The 18,858-nt window shown below is 53.9% G+C and overlaps 2 protein-coding genes across 4 annotated transcripts; one reads left to right on the top strand and one right to left on the bottom strand.

The window, feature by feature from the left end:
* The first annotated feature begins 1,399 nt into the window (after window positions 1-1,399).
* Window positions 1,400-16,409, top strand: ERCC1 (ERCC excision repair 1, endonuclease non-catalytic subunit). Of its 3 annotated transcripts, none has more exons than XM_024569507.3 (10): window positions 1,400-1,498; window positions 1,982-2,093; window positions 3,022-3,237; window positions 6,741-6,844; window positions 8,030-8,129; window positions 8,413-8,489; window positions 14,479-14,578; window positions 15,729-15,800; window positions 16,008-16,076; window positions 16,292-16,409. In XM_024569507.3, exons 2-10 carry the CDS (start codon window positions 2,001-2,003, stop codon window positions 16,343-16,345), a joined length of 885 nt encoding a protein of 294 aa, XP_024425275.2. In that variant the 5' UTR covers window positions 1,400-1,498; window positions 1,982-2,000; the 3' UTR covers window positions 16,346-16,409. The 3 variants fall into 3 exon arrangements, with proteins under 3 accessions (XP_024425275.2, XP_024425273.2, XP_045058815.2); XM_024569505.4 differs by having other exon boundaries at window positions 1,409-1,552; XM_045202880.2 differs by lacking the exon at window positions 1,400-1,498 and adding an exon at window positions 1,734-1,754.
* POLR1G (RNA polymerase I subunit G) lies at window positions 16,385-18,687 on the bottom strand. Its single transcript, XM_053914510.2, has 3 exons — window positions 18,577-18,687; window positions 18,063-18,204; window positions 16,385-17,894 (listed from the first exon to the last, which is right to left on the bottom strand). The coding sequence occupies exons 1-3, from the start codon at window positions 18,596-18,598 to the stop codon at window positions 16,523-16,525; spliced, it is 1,536 nt and encodes a 511-aa protein (XP_053770485.1). The 5' UTR covers window positions 18,599-18,687; the 3' UTR covers window positions 16,385-16,522.
* Between the last annotated feature and the right edge of the window lie 171 nt (window positions 18,688-18,858).

Raw genomic sequence — 18,858 nt, 5'->3', positions numbered from 1 at the left:
GAAAAGCAACTGCGAAAGCCCGTCCAGAACAGAAAATGCACAAGAAGGGGAAGGACAGATTTGAAACTGAACAGAGGGGGGACTTGCCCGATATAATAGCAAAACATACCAGATAAAATAACGAAGCAGTATGGCAGGAAGGCAAGAAACAGGTAAAGAAATTAATGAAACACAACAGGAACAACATAAATTTACCTGTACATTTACATGGAAATTTCGTTAGAAGAAAAGCTGGAATGTTAAGACTGGGGAAAGGACTGACTTAAAATAAATGGTGTTAGGACAATTTGCTACATCCACTATAAATTCTGCCTTAGCACATTTTCTAATGTCTCATACGTGTTAAAGACAACATCAAAACTAGGAAAGTCTCAAAAGAAATGATAAGATAGTTATGACCTTGGAGTACAGCAGGCCTCTTAAACTACACACCAAAAGCCAAAGTCAGGATAGAATACATCGATAAATAGGTGTAAATAAACATTAAGCATTTCTCTGTGACAAAATAAACAAAACACAAAGTACAAACTATAAGGAAATATTTGGAAGCTATGTAACTGACTAAGAGAATCGGAAACCATAAAGTACTCTTACAAATTAATAGTAATAAAAAAACGGCATACAACCCCATTTTTAAAAAATGGGCAAAGGATATGAGCAAGCAATTCACAACAAACAAAATACAGGAGGCCAATAAACCCACAAAAACATGTTCTCTCTCCTTAGTAATCAGAGTTGCAAGTTAGAACAGCGTGATACTATCCTTTCAGGAAATGACTAATACTAACTCATCAACCAGGTCTCTGCTCAGATGTCCTTTCCTCCAGAAAGCCTTTTCTGACCCTCCGGCTGCGTTAGGTTTCTCCCCCCGCCACCCACACCCACACATACCCGGCCACGGCCCACTGAGGTCTCCTATCCCAGCCCCGCCCACTCCGGGCCGTCACTGGAACCCGGTCCGCCTTTCCCACTGCGCTGCGAGCTCCGGGAGGGTGGCTCGGGGCTATCGTTAGTCACCTGTGTGTCACTAGCGCTGCGGGGCTCAGGGCCTGGAACAGAGGGGGCGCTTGGGAGAATATGTGTGGAATAAGAGAGTAAGTGGGGAAACTGAGACCAAGTCAGTGGCAAGCAGAGTCGGGATTCAAACCCAAGGTTGTGAAGAGAGAAGGGACCTAGTTTGATCTCCCACCATCTCTTCACTGAACCCCGTCCGGAGTCCAAGCACACAATAGGCACTCAATCGGGGCTTTGATATTGAACTGCTAGGCAACCAGAGACGCTCAGGAGCGACGAACTGAGGCTCTCTCCACCCAAACCTCCGCAGTCCTTCGCGACCATAGAGAGCTGAGCGGGGACGGCTCCCTGCGGGACGGTGAGGGCGGACTCGAGGGCTAGAGAGGCCGGAAGTGCCGCGAGCCTAGGGCGGTGCAGGCCGCGCAGGCGGGCGGTCGCTTTGATTTCCCTCTGGGTCTTTACCCTGCTGCACAGAGGCGGGGAGGTGAGTCCTCCCAGCCTGGAGACTGCCGGGCCAGGGCGAGGAGGGCCGCGGCGGGTGAGTGGGACGGGTGGAGACCACCGGTGGCGATTGGCAGCCGTGGAAGCCAATCCATAGTTGGGTGTCAGAGATGGACCAGAGGGAGCGAGGGGTGGGCATACAAGTGCGATCTCTGGGGCGGGACGGACGAAAGGTGGGGACAGTGGCCTAGCCCGGCTTCAGGAAGGCGGGGAAACAGTGAGGGCGGGAAGAATAGGAGGTACGGGCCCTGTGGGGCGGGGTGGCCGCAGGTGGAGGCTGCCTCCGGGCGGGGCTTTGTAGAATCTGGGGCGTTGGGTATTCTCAGCTTGATGCTGTGGCGACCTGGGATTTTTTTTTTTTGGGGGGGGGGAGACGGAGAGGATAGCTGTGAGTGGCGGTTCCTTCTGGGGGATGGAAAGGCAGGTGCTGATGTCTCACTCGCTCCCGCCGCCATATCACTTACAGGCCCCAGAGGAACGTTGGGATGGACGAAGAGGGAGCCCGGCATCCCGCTGGGCCACCCGCAAGGAAGAAATTCCTCATACCAGTGGACGGGGATGATGTCCCTCCTGCTGGGGTAGGAGAGAGAGATGGGGGTCCGCTGGCAGGACGGGGAGGGAGAGGGGGTTGTGGAGGAAGGGGGACGGGAAGGATGCCGTGGGGTTGCAGAGTGGGTTAGGAAATGTTGGAGCCTGGGTCACCTTCGCTTTCTGTGGGTCTCAGGTTGTCCATATGTAAAATGCCACGGTGGTTCTGAGAGGGCCAAGGCACAGGCCGCACACTGGCAAAGAACAAGCGGCCCTGGCGTGTGTTTATGTGGCCCGCACCCTGCGAGGCATGAATTTCTTGTTGACATTTAAGAATTGTAAGGTTTTGCATTAAAAAAAAACAACAACAAACAAACCTGGTAAATCAAAGGATCTGGCAACGTTGAGATCTCCGTCCCACAGGAAAACAGTTGGCAGGCCGCTTAGGTGCTATGAAGAAGAGAACGTGGGCTAAGGACATAGGGTGTGATGGGGGAAGAGGTGCTGCCTCAGCTAGGACAGTCAGGGGCTGCCTCTCTGGGGAGGTGATGTCTTGGCAGAGACGTGAATAAATGAGTGAGCTATGGGACATCTGTGGGGAGAGGGCACAGCCAGTGCCAAGGCCCAGAGGTCAGAGAGAGCCTGACAATTTGAGGGCAGCCAGAAGGTCAGGGGGGCTAGAGTAGAGAAAGCAAGGGGGGGTGGAGAGGTGGGAGGGGAGGGCCCTGAGGCGAGGGGCAGAGACAGATCTAGAGCCTTGTGGGCTATGGTGGCTGCGATGGCTTTTATCTGAGGCAGGCTATGAGCAGCTGAGCGGCTTGATAGACAGTGTGGGGAACGGACTGTGGGGGTGAGGGTTAGGCAGGGAGCTGACAGTGGTCCAAGGGAGAGATGGTGCCTGGGACCTGGGGACAGGCTGAGGGGTGGGGAGAAGGAGGTAGAATCAGATTTTGATCCCCCCTTCCTTTCTCCCCACAGCTCAAGCCCTTATTCAAATCCACACAGAGCTGTCCCACTACGGAGACCTCAGCTCAGGCAGCCCCTCAGACCTATGCTGAGTACGCCATCTCCGGACCTGCAGGGGGAGCCGGAGCCACACACCCCACCGGGCCAGAGCCCCAGGCAGGGGAGGCCCCCGGCCAGGCTCCCAAACCAGGGGCAAAATCTAACAGCATCATTGTGAGCCCCCGGCAGGTGAGGAGGGGGAGAGAGAAGTGAGGCTTTGAAGATTTGGTACAAAAAAAAAACGTAATAGGGATGGCTTTCTGGTGGGCAGTGGGAGGAGATCTGAGTTCTAGCCATTGTACTCTAGCAGCACCGTTCATTCATTCATGCATTCATTCATTCATTCAACTACTGTGTGTGAGTTGAGGTTGCCCGACATGTCTCATTCTGCTATAACAAAAATACCATATAACCCGGTGGCTTAACCAACAAACATTTATTTCTCACAGTTTTGGAGGCTGGGAAGTTCAAGATGAAGGCATCAGCAGAATTGGTGTATGGTGGAGGAAGGGGTGAGGTAGCTCTGCAGTGTTTTTATAGGGCACTAATCCCCTTCATGAGGGCTCCACCCACATGACCTAATCACTTCCTGTCACCTCCTAATACCATCGCACTGGGGGTTAGGATTCCACTGTTGGTGGGACACATTCAGTCCACAACACACCCTCTGTTCTTATGGGGTGTGACTGTCAGTGCAGCTGTTTCCCGTGTCAGTGTTGTTCCTTCATTCAAAACCTATTTATTGAACACAGGCCCCAGTTCAAGTCCTGCTCTGCCACACAGTAGCTGTGTGATCTTGGGCAAGTGACTTAACCCATCTGTGCCTTTAAAATGAGGGTTCATGCCCTGGCTGGTGTGGCTCAGTGGATTGAGTGCCGGCCTGCAGACCAAAGGATCACTGGTTTGATTCCCATCAGGGCATGTGCCTGTGGGCCAGGTCCCCAGTGGGGGACGCGTGGGGGGCTACCATACACTGATGTTTCTTTCCCCCTATTTCTCTGTCCTTTCCCCTCTCAGGGTAGATAAGTAGAATCTTTAAAAACTAAATTAATTAATTAAAATGGGGGGTTAGCCCTGATTAGCCCTGATCAGCATGGTTCAGCTGATTGGGTATCATTCTGCAAAGCAAAAGGTCACTGGTTCGATTCCCGTCGGGGCACATGCGTGGGTTGTGGGCCAGGTCCTCCATTAGGGTGTGTGTGGGAGGCAACGGATCGATGTGTCTTTCCCACGTCAATGTTCCTCTCCCTCCCGCTCTCTCTATGAATAAATAAATAAAATCTCTCTTTCCCTCCCTCTTCCTCTCTCTAAGGATAAATAAATAAAATCTTTTTAAAAATTGGGGCTCATCCACTTACAGTCCACAGGAAGTTGCAGGTGCTGTTTTAGGCCCTGGGGATGGAGTGATGGAAAAGAAATAGACAAAGTCGCTACAGTTGATGGAGCTGGTGGCAGGGCTAGGGTTACACAGAGACAAGAATAGGACCCGAGAGTGTGAGAAGGTGCTCGGTGTCATCACCCGTCAGAGAAATGCAGACCAGAGCCACAGAGATCCACTCCCGACAGCAGGGTGGCTGGAAGAAAAAGGACAGACAGTAACGAGGGCTGTGAGGCTGTGGAGGAAGTGGTGGGAGGAATGCAGACTGGCGCGGCCACTTTGGAAACCGGTCTGGCAGTTCCTTGAACATTTAATTACACAGTGAGCATCTGACCTGGCAAGTCCATTCCTAGGTATGTATCTAAGGGAAGTGAAAATACACGTCCACGCAAAATCTGGTACACAGATGTTCAGGGCAGCGTTGTTCACACTGGCCAAACAGTGGAAGCAGCCCAAATGTCCGTCCGCTGATGGCTGGGCTTCCTTCACTTAGCTTATTGAAGGCTCATCCGTATGCTGTGGCGTGTGTCAGGGGCCCATTCCTTTTTCATTGCTGAGTAGTAATGAAATCCATTCTGTGGATTTGCCACGTCTTGTTTATCCATTCACTCATTGGTGGACAATCCCTTCGGCCATTTGTACTTTTTGGTTACTGTGAGGACGCTGCTGTGGACACTCGTGCACACACTGTTGTGCAGCTGTGTGTTTTCAGTTCTCTTGAGAAGTCATCGGGGAGTGTATTTGGTGGGTCACATGGCCACTCTATGTTTAACTTTTTCAGGAACTCCCAAACTGTCTTCTGAAATGCTGCATCGTTTTACAGTCCCACCAGCAGTGTGTGAAGGTTCCAGTTCCACCATATTCTCGCCTCCTGTCGTCAGTTCGATTCCCGGTCAGGGCACATGCCTGGGTTGCGGGCCAGGTCCCCACTTAGGGGCATGTGAGAAGCAGTTGACTAATGTTTCTCTCCTCCCTTCTCCTTCCTTCCCCCTTTCTCTTCCCCTCTGCCTAAAAAATAAATAAATAAAATCTAAAAAAAAAAAAACCTTTAGAAAAAATAAAACAGGACCCCACCCCTCCCTTGCACAAAGCCTTTCTGTGGCTTCAGCTGCCATGGGTCAGATGGCCCCGGGGCCTGTGGGACTTGGGACCTGCAGACCCTCCCTGCCCCGCGCTCCGATCAGTCCACAGCCACCAATGGAGCGGGTCCCACCCTCTGCTTAGTACCAAATCCCTTTTTTTTTTAAGATTTTATTTGTTTATTTTTAGAGGGGAAGGGAGGGAGACAAAAAGGGAGAGAAATAGCAATGTGTGGTTGCCTCTTGTGCGCCCCCTACTGGGGACCTGGCCGGCAAACCAGGTGCGTGCTCTGAATGGGGCTGGAACTGGCAACCCTTTGATTCGCCGGCCAGGTGCTCAATCCACTGAGCCAAACCAGCCAGGGCAAAAACAAATCCCTTCCCACTTGGCAATGACACGTTCATCCCTGAGACTGTTTTGTTTAATGTCTGTGTCCCCCACGAGAGCAGGACACACTGAGACACAGTGGCACTCACTAAACACTTACTGGGTGGGTTAGAGCTTGACTTGCTCAGGGAATTTCAGTCTTGGGCTACATACGGGGTACATTCAGAATAGACCGTGAGAGGAGCTTGCTGAACAGGCGCTGGGCCGTGGGGGGCCTGACCTGTGGAGCCACATGAGGCTTCCCGCTGAAGGCACTGGGGAGCCACAGTAGGGTTTAGAGCAGGGGAGGGGTAGGTTTGTGTTTAGGAAGATCCTTCTGGCCACTTTTGGAGGATGGCCAGTTAGGTACGCCACCGGGGCTGGAGATCAGGAGGTGGCGGGGTGGGGGCCTGGGCAGCGGTACTGGCAGTGGAGGGGGAGAGGTTTGTGGGGGGTGCTTACCTGGAGGAGGCGGGGGGTGGGGGGGCAGGGAGCATGTCCACGAGCAAGCCTGGGCCTCTGGGCGGTTGGCTGAGGAGTAGGTGTGGGGCGGTACCAAGGGCAGTTTGGACACAGTGAGGTGGACATCCAGGGGGAAGTACCTGGTGGACCACATGACACCAGGTGGGGCTGGAAGACAGGGCTGAGCTGGAGACAGACCCAGGGAGCCTTTAGTTCAGGCCTGGGGCTGGGGGAGAGGGACCCCCCAGAGCTGGAGAGCCAAGGACATGATAGGCTCAGAGGGGGAGTCGGGAGAGGAGGACAGTGAGGCTGAGGGTGGGAGGAGGGTGGAGAGGTGGGGGCGGGGCCCTGGGGTCCTGGTGGTCCCAGAGTCATCCCTGTTGATGGCTTCGGCTCTTCCTCCCAGAGGGGCAACCCTGTGCTGAAGTTTGTGCGCAACGTGCCCTGGGAATTCGGCGACGTGGTTCCCGACTACGTTCTGGGTCAGAGCGCCTGCGCCCTCTTCCTCAGGTGAGCCGTGGGCGGCGCCACGCCTTCAGGAGGGCCTGCGGGTGTGCTCTGGTGCTCGGGGCTGTTCCACAGGAGACCTCCGGACACGACCCTGTCGACTCCGGGCCTCGCTGTGACTCTGTGTGGGAAGCACAGCGCTGGGCCTGGAGGTGCCCAGAGTGACAAGAGCCATGGCTCCAGACTCCTGTGTCTGAGCGAGCTGGGGGCCGGCTGTCTCATGCCCTAGATGAGTGACTCCAGCCCCCAGGACCGAGTTTGACAAGAGCCAGGATTTCTCTAACCTCCACCCCCAGTAAACCCAGTAAACCCAGGGGCCCCTCTCCAGACAGAAGGAGGGTGTGAAATTTCTAAGCTCCTGGGCAGAGATGTCCCCTGTTCCTGGGTGGAGGAGCCCCCCCACCCCTGTCCCGCGCCCGTGCACCGCCCCACTGTCCCCTGAGGTTAAAGCCGACAGTCCTGGGGGGGCCCTTCTTCCCAAGATCAGCTGCCGCAGTGTCCTCAGTCACACTTTTTCTTTTAATATATTGATTTTATTTTGTTTACTTTTTTCTTCTTTTAGAGAGAGAGGAAGGTACAGAGAAAGAGAGGGAGAGAAATGTCAATGTGTGGTTGCCTCTCACACCCCCTACCGGGGACCTGGCCCACAACCCACACATGTACCCTGACTGGGAATCGAACCTGCGACCCTTTCAGTTCACAGGCCTATGCTCAATCCACTGAGCCACACCAGCGAGGGCTAATTTATTGATTTGAGAGAGAAACATTGATTTATTGTTCCACTTGTTTGTGCATTCATTGGTTACTTCTTGTATGTGCCCTGACCAGGGATCGAACCCACAGCTTTGGTGTATCGGGACGACTCTCTAACCAACTGGGTTCCCTGGCCAGGGCCCAGGCACACTCTTCCTTAGGGCCACTGGTCTCCTCCTTGCTCTCTGAAGCCCAAGTCTTATCCTTCCTTCAGCGCACGGCCTGGGGCTACCCCTCCAGGGAGCCAGAGCCAGGCCGCCCTTGCTGCCAGGCCCTTCTGTGCACCTTTCCCGAGGCGTGAGGTCACTTACCTCTCTGAGCCTCAGCTCCCAGCACGGTTGTCCCAGCTCTCTGCATTTTAGGGAGAGTGAAGAGGGGCTCCCGGGACCTTGGGGACACGAGCCCTTCCGATCCCTTCCTCTCCCCTGCCCTCAGCCTCCGCTACCACAACCTCCACCCCGACTACATCCACCAGCGGCTGCAGAGCCTGGGGAAGAACTTCGCCCTGCGGGTCCTGCTGGTCCAGGTGGACGTGGTGAGCAGGGGTCCCTCCCCCGCCCCAGCCCTGGCCACTCTGGGTTGTCACTATCTGGGGGTGAGTGTGTCCCCTCTGTAGACTGTGAGCCCCAGGAGGATGGAACCAGGACTGTCCCAGTCACTGCCGAGTCCTGGTACTGCCCAGCACGAGCCAGGAACCCAGTGGGAGCTTGGGGAGTGCCAGGGGAGTGGAAGGCTCCCGGCAGCCGGAACTCCTATGTTTTCAGACTGGAATTCCTTGCTTCTTTGCAGATCTCATTCTGATTTTCTTCTCCACCCAGAAAGACCCTCAGCAGGCGCTGAAGGAGCTGGCTAAGATGTGCATCCTGGCAGACTGCACGCTGGTCCTGGCCTGGAGGTGAGCTCGAGGCTCCGGCCCAGGTCAGGCACTACCCTGACTCATTCCCCTGTCCCTGCCCTTCTCTTCCCGTGAACTCTCTGTGGGCCTGGGCCAGGCGCTGCCTCTGTCTGGCCTCAGTTGCTTCCCCTGTGAAATAGGGTCCTGATCTCCGTCTTGTAGGGGTGCAGGCACAAAGGCAGGTAACGTGGATCAGATCCCCGGGACCATACTGGTCACCTGTGAGTGAGCCATGAATCCGGCTGAATAACTCATCGCACATCCAGGCTTCTAGAGGCCATTTACACTGGTTCTTCCCTTGGAAAACAAAGAATCCCTTTCTCACACTCCTAAAATGTCAGTCCTGACACATGATTTTTAAAAAGTTACAATGAAAATGTTACCAGAAATCTTGGGGTAGGAAAAGTCTTCCAAAGCAAGACACAAACCCCAAAATCCGTAAAGGAAAAAGGTCGGCTGACTTGAAAAAATTATCATTTGAAACTCCCTGAAGTTAAGATATACTGTAAATAAAGTTGAAAGGCTAATGATAAACTAAGAGAAAAGTCTTGCTGTGTAAATAACAGATTTAAGATCCCTAATGTATATATGGACATGCAGTTTATGTTTATGCGATGAACTATATGTACGTGTTTACACTCAGATGAACATATTTAAGTGTTCATTATACACACACACACACACACACACACACACACACAGCGTCCGGCAGAAGTGACGCCACTGAGCGTGCTGTGGTCGGGAGGGTACTGAGTGTCTCGCACGAGAGGGACGGCAATTTGAACATTTCACCTGAAATGTCCTACGGTGTCTGGAGTGTGATAGTTACGTTACAGAATCACATGCTTGTGATTTTGTAATAAAAGGTTTTTATGTAATAAAAGAGGGGGGTTATTTGTGCCGGACCCTGTATGTAAAAACCTCCCAGTCAACAAGAAAACAGTGGCCCGATTTTTAGGGAGTCTAATACAGGTGGCCAAAAACACACAGCAAAATTCATCAACCGTGTAGGTTGTCAGGGAACAAGTACATTTTGAAAAACGAGGAGCCCTTTTTCACCCATTCATGTGGTGGAAACTTCCAGGTGGAGAATATGGAACGGGCACCCGGCAGCAGACGGGACTGGCCGTTACACGGGGGCGCGGGTAGCGAGGACGGGCGGGAGGGGCAGAGACGCGGTGACGGAAGGAGACTTGACCTTGGGTGGTGAGCACTCGACCCAAAAGGCAGAGGATGCCTTATGGAATCGGACACTTCAGACCTGTGTAATTTTATTTACCAACGTCGCCCCCATAAATTTAATCATAATTAAAAAAACAGAAAATGGAAATTCCTGCACTTGGAATTCCTACTTTCTGATGACCCCTGCTTGTGCGTGCGTATCCACAATGACGCAGGCTGGGACGCGCCGCTCAGCGGGCGGGAGCAAGATAAAGCCGGTGTGTGTGTGTACACAGCGCACACACGGTGGGCAAACGTAGGTGTGCCGTCGTGCGTGTGGAAGAAGACATGTGGGGTGCAGTTACTACAGTAGCTTTATTAACGCAAAAAGTCACAGGCACAGGGCACGGGGGTACAGTCTCGGAAGTGCCCGAATTGCTGGCCTTCATTATTTATGCGTTCTTACTGTCTACTTGCTGTGCTCAAGCACCCTGTCGCCTACTCACAAGTGTAAACTTTTGCTCACCACTGCATACACACTGTATAGATTTATAATCAACAATATATACAGAGAAGTCTCTCCTCTCTCCCTCCCCTCCCACTCCACTCCTCCCCCACACAGGTAACTACTGTTTGTTGGTTCCTTGGTTTCCTTCCATTGTTTCTATAAAATGCAAGCGGCATGTGGGAAACATCTTCGTTTTCTTTTCTTAGACAGAAGTAAGCTTAGTATGTACAGACGCTCCTCAGCTTATGATGGGGTTATACAGCCCAATAAACCCATCGTAAGTTGACCATGTCGTAAGTTGAGAATGCATTTAATAGCCCTGACCGGTGTGACTCGGCGGATTGGGCATTGTCCCACAACGCAAATGGTCACTGGATTCCTGGTCAGGGCACACGCCTGGGCTGCAGCTACCGTCCCCGGTCGGGGCACCTGCGAGAGGCACCAGATCCATGTTTTTCTCTTGCATCGATGTCTTGCTCCCTCTCTTCCCCTCCCTCTAAAAATAAATACATAAAATCTTGTAAAAAATGCACTGAATACACCCACCCTGCGGAACATCAGGGCTTAGCCTGGCCAGTTTCTACTGAGTGTGTATCACTTTCGCAGCACCGTAAAGTCGAAAACCGCAAGTCACCGTCGTAAGTCGGTGCCGTCCATCTCTGCTCTGTGCCTTGCAGCGTCACTATCTGGAAGTCTGGGCCATGTCAACGTAGAGAGCAGCCTCATTCTTTTTTGTTTGCTTGGTTTTATCCTCACCGGAGGACATTCTTTTCACTGCTTTTAGAGGGAGAGAAACATTGATGTGAGAGAGAAACATCGATTAGTTGCTTCTCTTATGTGCCCTAACTGGGCACCAAACCCACAGCCTTTTGGTCTACAGGACGTCGCTCCAGCCAACTGAGCCACGCTGGCCAGGGCGCCTCATTCTTTTCTTTTCTTTTCTTTTTTTTAACAGCTGTGTAGTATTCCAATATAGTGTCCACATTTGTAAACAAATGAATGGACTTAATTATTTAAGAGCAGTTTTAAGTTTATAGAAAAAGTGATGGGAGAGTACAGGGCTCCCACATACCTGTTCTCCCCTACGTACAATTTCTCCTGTTGTTTACATCTTGCATTAATTAGCGTGGTACGTTTGCTACAGTTGTGTGGTACATTCTGTGAGTCTTTTTTTTTTTAAGGTTTTATTTATTTATAGGCAGGAAGGGAGGGAGAAAGAGAGGGAGAGAAACATCAATGTATAGTTGCCTCTTGCACGCCCCTCACTGGGGAACCCGGCCCGCAACCCAGGCATGTGCTCCGACTGGGAATCAAACCCATGACCCTTTGCTTCGCAGGCCCACGCTCAATCCACTGAGCTACACCAGCTGGGGCCATTCTGCGAGTCTTGACAAAGGTGTGGCAGGTCCATAGTTCCTGCATGCTACAGAATATTTCACTGTCCTAAAAATCCCCTGCGCTCTGCCTATCCATCCCTCCCTCCCTCACACCCTGGTGTCCACTGATCTTCTTCCTGCCTCCATAGTTTTCCCCTTCCGGAATGTCCTACTGGAATATCAATAGAAAAAAACATGGTTCTCGAGTGTAGGGAAAAACCCAGCTCTGCCCACTGAGGGTCTTTGTCCTGTGAGCCTCCGTTACTACTCACCTAACACTCACTTCAGGCCCCTGAATGTGTGGGGGTTTCCCCTCACCAGGCCGTTCTCGTGCCGCCAGCTGGGTGTCCTGCACTTTAGCTCAATTCCGACACCATCTGCCTGGAGACCGAGTCGGATCCCACGGGTCAGGGGCCCAGGGCCACGAGGTTTCCCCAACACACTGCAGACGCCGGTGGGAACCACCTGTGCTTCCGACCCACCAGGGATAGTTCAGAGGTTCGCACGGCCTCCTCCGGTTTGACTGATTTGCTAGAGCAGCTCACAGAACTCGGGAACACTGACTTCTGTTTACCAGCTTATTAAGGATATGATAAAGGACACAGATGGACAGCCAGATGGAGACAGACCAGACCAGCCGGGGGAGGTCTAGGAGGGTCCCAAGTGTAGGAGCGTGTGTCCCCACGGAGGGGGGTGAGTCAGCCCCCGGTGTGGATGTGGTCACCAGCCCTGCAGCTCTTGAACTCCGCACTTTCGGGATATCCTGGAGGCTCCCTCACGCAGGCGCGTCAGTCACATCAGTCATGTCAGTCATTAACTCTCTCTCCAGACCTTCCGCCGTGTCTGGAGGACAGGGGTGGGGCCGAAACTTCCAAGCTTCTAATCATGGCTTGGGCTTTGCAGTGACCAGCCCCCATCCAGGGAGAGAGTCACCTCATTAGAACAAAAGATGCTCCCAGCGCTCTGACCACTTCGGAATGTACAAGGGCTCCAGGAGCGGGGGGCAGGGCCAGCCCAGGTTCTCTGTTGTCTCACAGGGGCCCCTTCAGGTTGGCGCCTTCCACCTAGCAATATATGCTTTTAAGGCCCCTGCATGTTGATGTGAGAGGAACGTCCATTGGTTGCCTCCTGTCAGTGCACCTACAACCTAGGCACGTGCCCTGACTGGGAATCGAACCCACAACCTTTTTGGTGCACTGGACGATGCTCCAACCAAACCACCTGGCCAGGGCATGGTAACTTTTTTGTTTTTGTTTTTGAGTCCTCACCCCAGGACATGCTTGTTGATTTTTTTCTAAAGAGAGGAAGTGGGAGCGAGAGGGAGAGAAACATTGATCAGTTGCCTTTTGGTTTATGGGACAACACTCCAACCAACTGAGCCACACCAGCCAGGGCTTGGTGGTGACCCGTTTCTAATCAAGGAATAACAAACATCCCATTGTCTAGATTCACACTCTTCCAGCTGCTAGGTATTCCACTGTGTGCACGGACCAGGTCAAACCCCTATTGGTGATCGCTTGTTAGCAACATGTTTGTTGCTAACCCCTATTGGGGGGGCTCTGCCTTTTGCTGTTACCCGCAACACTCCTGCCTCTGTCCTGAACCCCAGGAATGGTTTTTTAAAAATTTTTAAATACTTTTTTAAAAATTTATTTATTTAAGACAGCGGGGAAGGGAAGGAGAAAGGGAGGGAGAGAAGTTTCAATGTGTGGTTGCCTCTCACGCACCCCTCACTGGGGACATGACCTGGCCTGCAACCCAGGCATGTGCCCTGACCGGGAATTGAACTGGCAACCGGTTTGCAGGCCGGTGTTCAATCCACTGAGCCACACCAGCCAGGGCGGGGATAGGCTTATTAGGCCAAAGGGTGTTTGTAATTCTGTGCCCTCTCTCCAGGTGTGTACCTCCAGTACCTCTGTACTGTTTGAGTATTTAGAAAAATGTATTTATGTACTAGTTGTATATTAAAACAAAAGCAAGTATAAAAGTTACTCTATTTTTGGGAAGTAACCAACCGAGGGTCATGTTAAGAGCCTGGCTGGGTGAGACAGACTCACTGAGGGATCTGTCTGTCCCCGCCAGCTGTTTCTTGAGTTTTGTTGTTGTTTTTAATTTTATTTATGTGAGGGGGAGGGAGGGAGAAATTACTTTTCCTGTACCCCTAGCTGGGGCCTTGACCTAGAATCGAACCGGCAGCCCTTGGCTTTGCAGTCTGGTGCCCAATCCACTGAGCCACAGCAGCCAGGGCTGTTTCCGTTTCTTCTGAAACAGTTAATTACATGTCAAACAAAGCACCAACTGTGGAAATTAATGGTGATTGTTAAGTCATGTTTGTTGCTATAAAAGATTCAGCCATCAGCAACTGGGGCTTTCATTTCGAAGGTGGGCTTTATGTAAACACTTTCAGAAGCTGCTTTCCTTGGTGGAGGGAAGCTGGATGCTCGGGAGGGTGTCTTCCTGCCGCGGGGAAAATAGACAGTAGTTCGGGTCTCCCTCTCCCTCAGGCCCGGTGCTAAGGCTCCCGGCGCTGACCTCCCTTCCAGAATAGCTAGCAGTTCTTACACAGACTTCGAAGTGCCAGGCGCTAAGAGTGTTGACTCATTTACCAGTATTGCACAGTTCTGCCATTCACCCCACTTTACAGATGAGAAACTAAGGCCCAAAGAGATTAAAATCACTGGCCCAGGGTCACTCAGGTGAGAAGTGGGCCCCGAACCCAACTGGTCAGGGTCCCAAGCTCTGGCCTTTAGCTAGAAAAGATGGGTAAAGACACATCCAGCAGGGTTTGCTACCCCAGGGGCATTTAGGGGGAGCTAAGAATGTTCATTTTTCTACATACTAGAGTTTGGAATGTTTAGCGTCAGCAATTACTACTACCCTAAAGAATGTGTCTACAGCATGGCCCCTCCTTACCCTGGCTGACCCAAATGTCCTCGGACCCTAGCCCCGAGGAGGCCGGGCGGTACCTGGAGACCTACAAGGCCTACGAGCAGAAGCCGGCGGACCTCCTGATGGAAAAGCTGGACCAGGACTTTGTCTCGCGGGTTAGGACACGTCCCCTCCCTGCCCAGGCCTCCCCCCAGCTTCCTGGGCGTTTGAGCTCCAGTTCTGATCTCAAGTCAAGCCTCCCCTCTCGTACCTGAACAGCAGCGAAAGGGGTCTTCCCAAGCACAAACCTGATCCTGCCCTCCCCAGCTCCAAAGCCTCCTGTGGCTCCCCAGTGCCCTCAGCCCTCACCTTCTGTCCCTTCTCCCAGGCCTAGCTCGCTTCTCTAAGTGTGCGCCCGTTCTGTTCCCTCTGCTGCCTGCCTGATCCCATCTTTTTCTTTCTAAAGATTTTACTTATTTTTAGAGAGAGAGGAGGGGAGGGAGGGAAAGAGGGAGAGAGAGATCAATGTGCAGGAAAAACATCAGTCAGTTGCCCCTCACACACCCGAAACCCGGTACCTGGCCAGCCACCCAGGCATGTGCCCTGACCAGGAATCGAACCCGTGACCTTTCACTTTGTAGGACAACACCCCACCCACTGAGCCACACCAGTCAGGGCTGCCTGATCCCATCTCTCACATCTGAGCTCTGAGGTTCCCTTTTCCAGGAAGCCCTCCCTCATTCCCAGGCCAGGCCAAGTGCCCCCACTGGATTTCCCCATCCATGCCCATCAGGGTCACCACTGTCTGGAACTAATTTGTCTCCTATACTGTACTGGGAGCCCCAGAAGGGCAGAGCCGGGCTGTCTTGGCCCCTGCTGTGTCCCTAAGCACCCCAGCACTCAGGGAATATTTGCTGAGTGAATTGTTGAATCCGGGCTCCAATGACAGAGTAATGGTGGGTATTCTGAGGACCCCCATGTGCCTGAAAATGGAGGCCCAGAGAGGTCAGTTCCTGTGCCCAGGATGTGACAGGGAGTAAGCTGTGGGGTCTGGGTTTGAACACAGCTCTGACTTCAGAGCCTACGGTGTTCCCCTGGGCTAACCCAGCTCAGGGTAAGTGGCATTTATCTTGTCACCATGTGACCAACACCCTCTCAGCCACTTGGGGGTCACTCTGAGATGGTCTTTTAATCAGTCTAAAAAGGCATTTACTGAGCACCTCCTGCATGCAAGGCTGCCTGGGGACACTGCTGTGACCCAGAGCTGCCCCCAGGGGCTCAGTCCTGTTCTCCTCCCGACACACCTTTGTCTCCTCCCCCTTCCAGGTGACTGACTGTCTGACCACTGTGAAGTCAGTCAACAAAACGGACAGTCAGACCCTCCTGACGACTTTCGGGGTAAGGAAGGGTTCCTGGGTCTCATTCCTGTGTCATTGCTACCCTCACGCCTTTTCAAGGAAGCCCCCGACCCTTTCCCTCCTGTACTCCACTCCCCAATCCCCTGCCCCTCCCTCTCCCCCCTGGAATATGTCAGGCCCCGCATGAGCTGGGGCAGGGCAGGGTTTGGTGTTCCCCTCCCTGACCCTTTGCTCCCACCTCTCTCAGTCTCTGGAACAGCTCATAGCTGCGTCGCGGGAAGATCTGGCCTTGTGTCCAGGCCTGGGGCCCCAGAAGGTAGGAGCTCTGCGAATGAGCTTAGGGGCACGGGCAGAAGGGGGCCCCCAGATCCCAAAGTTCTGAGGTTTCAGAAGGCTTAGAGGGGCTGTAGGGCGGGTGGCAGCCCAACCTCGCACAGCCAGGCAGGGAGAAAAAGAACCAAAGCCCACTCGGGATGCACCAAACAGATGCTTATTTAATGACCGGTTCCTTCCCTTCTCTCCCCCACCCAGGCCCGCAGGCTGTTCGATGTCCTACATGAGCCCTTCTTGAAAGTGCCCCGATGACCTCCGCTGCCAAGGAGGCCCTGCATGTCACAATAAAGCATTTTCCCAGTCCAGGCTCCTGCTGCCTCCTGCTGCCACGCTGGTACCACCCCCAGAAGGCATTCTCTGCTCTCGTCTTCTGATGGCCCAGTGGCCACCTCAGCTTTTCTTAGCAGTCATCAGCTTCCCTGGAGGAGACTACGCAGGATCCCGCTGCAGCTTCTTCTTCCGCTTCTTCTCCCGTCCCGGGGGAGCCACTTCCCCAGACTCCGGGTCCAGTGGCGGCTCTGGCATCTCCTCTTGGGATGCTGTCGCTGGCAGCCCGCTTTCTGGGCACTGCTTCTTCCGCTTCTTGGTGGATGCTGGATCTGCCCTGACCTCAGGCTCCATCACCTCACCCTGTGGGTCAGCCATCTCAGTCCCTGGCTCTGTCGCTCTGTGCTCTCTCTCCCTCTTCTTCTTGGTGGATGCTAGCGCTGCCTGAGACTCCAGGTCACCTGGCAGCTCGGGCTCTACCACCTGTGTCTTTGGTTCCATCATCGCACTTTGCCATTTTTCCTTCTTCCTCCTCTTTTGGGTGGGTGCCAGAGCCGCCTCGGCCTGTGGCTCAATCCCACACAGCAGGTCAGGCTCCATCATCTCCCCTTGGACCTGCAGAGGTCTCATCTCTGGTTCGACAGCCTCAGTCCCCGGCTCCACCAGCGCTTTGCACTCCTTTCCTTTTCTCTTCATTTTTTTCGAGGACAGCAGTGGGATGGCTTCCTCCTGAGGCTCCTCCTTCACCTGTAGCTGAGACTCAACTCTCATCCCTTCCGCTGGCTCCATCCCTTCTGTCCCCGCCTGTCTCTTCCTCTTCTTGGTGGGGGATAGGACTGTCTCTTGCAGAGGCTCAGTTTTAACTGTGAGTTCCAGCTCCACAGTCTTTTCTTCTTCTGGCTGCAGCATCGCTGTTACTGTCTCTTTAGGCTTCTTTTTCTTCTTCTTGCTGGTGGATGGGAACAGCACTCCCAGGGGGTCCAGCATCTTAGCCGTGGGCTCTGTTGCCATTGGCGTCATCACCTCTAATTCATTCAGCGGCTGCTGATGCTTTTTCTTCTTCCCCACATCCATCTCTGAGGACCCCCAGGCTGTGTCCACCTCCAGGGTCCCGTGCCCATTCACTGCCTCCTGAGGAACAGAGGCCTCAGGCACATGTCTCTTCTTTTTCCTCTTCCCTGAGGCTGGAGACCTCAGTGCCAAGGCTGACGCAGGCCCTGTGACTGGCAGGCTGCCTCCAAAGGCACAGAACCGAGGCCTCAGGCCAGGGGGGATCTGTGGTGGAGGGCTTGTGGGAATGGGGTGCAGTGGGGTTGCTGATAGGGATCCATGCGAACCCTCTAAGATCCTTAGGTTGCCCTTGGGGGCTGGGGCACAGGTGAGCCCGCCTCCTGCCTCTGCTGAGGGGGCCAACAGAGTTGCTTCTCCAGCTTGGGGGCCGCTGCTGCTGAGGACCCGGTAGCGGTGCCGCTTCCCTGCCACCTTGCCTTTCACAACCTGGGAGCCAGAGAGAGGCACCAGCCGCCCATTGAGGCTGCAAGGAGAAAGGGGAAGGGCAGAAGCTTGGTCAGATTCTTTTGGTGGCACAGGGGAAAGGAGCTGAGAGGCACCTTCTCTACGATAAGCCCCTCTACATTTCCCCCAAGTTCAGCTACTGGAGTGGGGAGTGTTCCAGGGAGGTGGCATGGGACCGACCACTCACCAGTCTGGGGCAAAGTCTACAGGGGCCTGGATAAGCCACAGTTCCGTATCTGGGCCCGTCAGCGTCTCCAAGGAGAAACGAGTGGACTCTGAGGCCAGGGGCGTCGCAGTAAAGTTGGGAGGACAAGAGAACCGAGCAGTACCTGCAGAAGGGCAAACGGGGGGGGGGGGGGGTGTACTGACACGTTTCCTCGCAGTAGATCCTCCTGGGCGCCTATTGGTCCGTTGGGCCCAACCTCTCGAGCGCCTCACCTGGTCTTCCCCCTCCGACGGTCTATTCCCCGGAGACCCCCCCCCATCTCCACTAATCCAACCCCCGGGGGAGCCTTCTCTCCACTGGTAGTCCCCCCAAGATAGCCTTTCTCCGCCCGAACTCCCTCCACTTCCCTCCTTCCACAGGGCATGCTTTTCACAGGTCCCGTTTCCGAAAATGCCCCCTTTTCCGTCCGGCCTCCCCTTTCTCCTCCCGCTAGCCAGCTCTCTGCACCCCGTCGGCCCTCTCTGAAGCAACTCACCGCCGGACGGGGTCCCTGCCATGCCGGTACCCACGAGTCACTCAGCGCCAGAAGCGGGAGCAGCTCCGGCCCCGCCACTGCCGACCACGTGGAACCAAAGGGGTGGGGCCTCGCTCGGGAGCGCCGACGGAGCGCGCGAGCGCGGGGGAGTCGCTCGCCGCTCGCGCGCTCTGAGAGCAGAACTGGGGGAAATTTCTCTTTGTGCGGAGCAGACAACCGAGGAACACGTCTTTTCCTGTAAATTTGCTCGCTAGAGCAGCTGATTCGATGTCTAGCGGGAGG

Source organism: Desmodus rotundus, chromosome 12, assembly GCF_022682495.2.
Source record: "Desmodus rotundus isolate HL8 chromosome 12, HLdesRot8A.1, whole genome shotgun sequence".
Taxonomy (NCBI): Eukaryota; Metazoa; Chordata; class Mammalia; order Chiroptera; family Phyllostomidae; genus Desmodus; species Desmodus rotundus.
The sequence above is the reverse complement of the archived record's forward strand: the minus strand, read 5'-3'. Positions and strand labels throughout refer to the sequence as shown.

Coding starts and splice junctions, on each gene's coding strand:
- POLR1G (XM_053914510.2), bottom strand. CDS start 18,598: ATGGCAGGGACCCCGTCCGGCG. Junction 18,205..18,576: donor GGCAGGGACCCCGTCCGGCG/GTGAGTTGCTTC, acceptor GCCCTTCTGCAG/GTACTGCTCGGTTCTCTTGT. Junction 17,895..18,062: donor GTAGACTTTGCCCCAGACTG/GTGAGTGGTCGG, acceptor TTCTCCTTGCAG/CCTCAATGGGCGGCTGGTGC.
- ERCC1 (XM_024569507.3), top strand. CDS start 2,001: ATGGACGAAGAGGGAGCCCGGCATCCCGCTGGGCCACCCGCAAGGAAG. Junction 8,130..8,412: donor TGCTGGTCCAGGTGGACGTG/GTGAGCAGGGGT, acceptor TTCTCCACCCAG/AAAGACCCTCAGCAGGCGCT. Junction 14,579..15,728: donor ACCAGGACTTTGTCTCGCGG/GTTAGGACACGT, acceptor TCCCCCTTCCAG/GTGACTGACTGTCTGACCAC.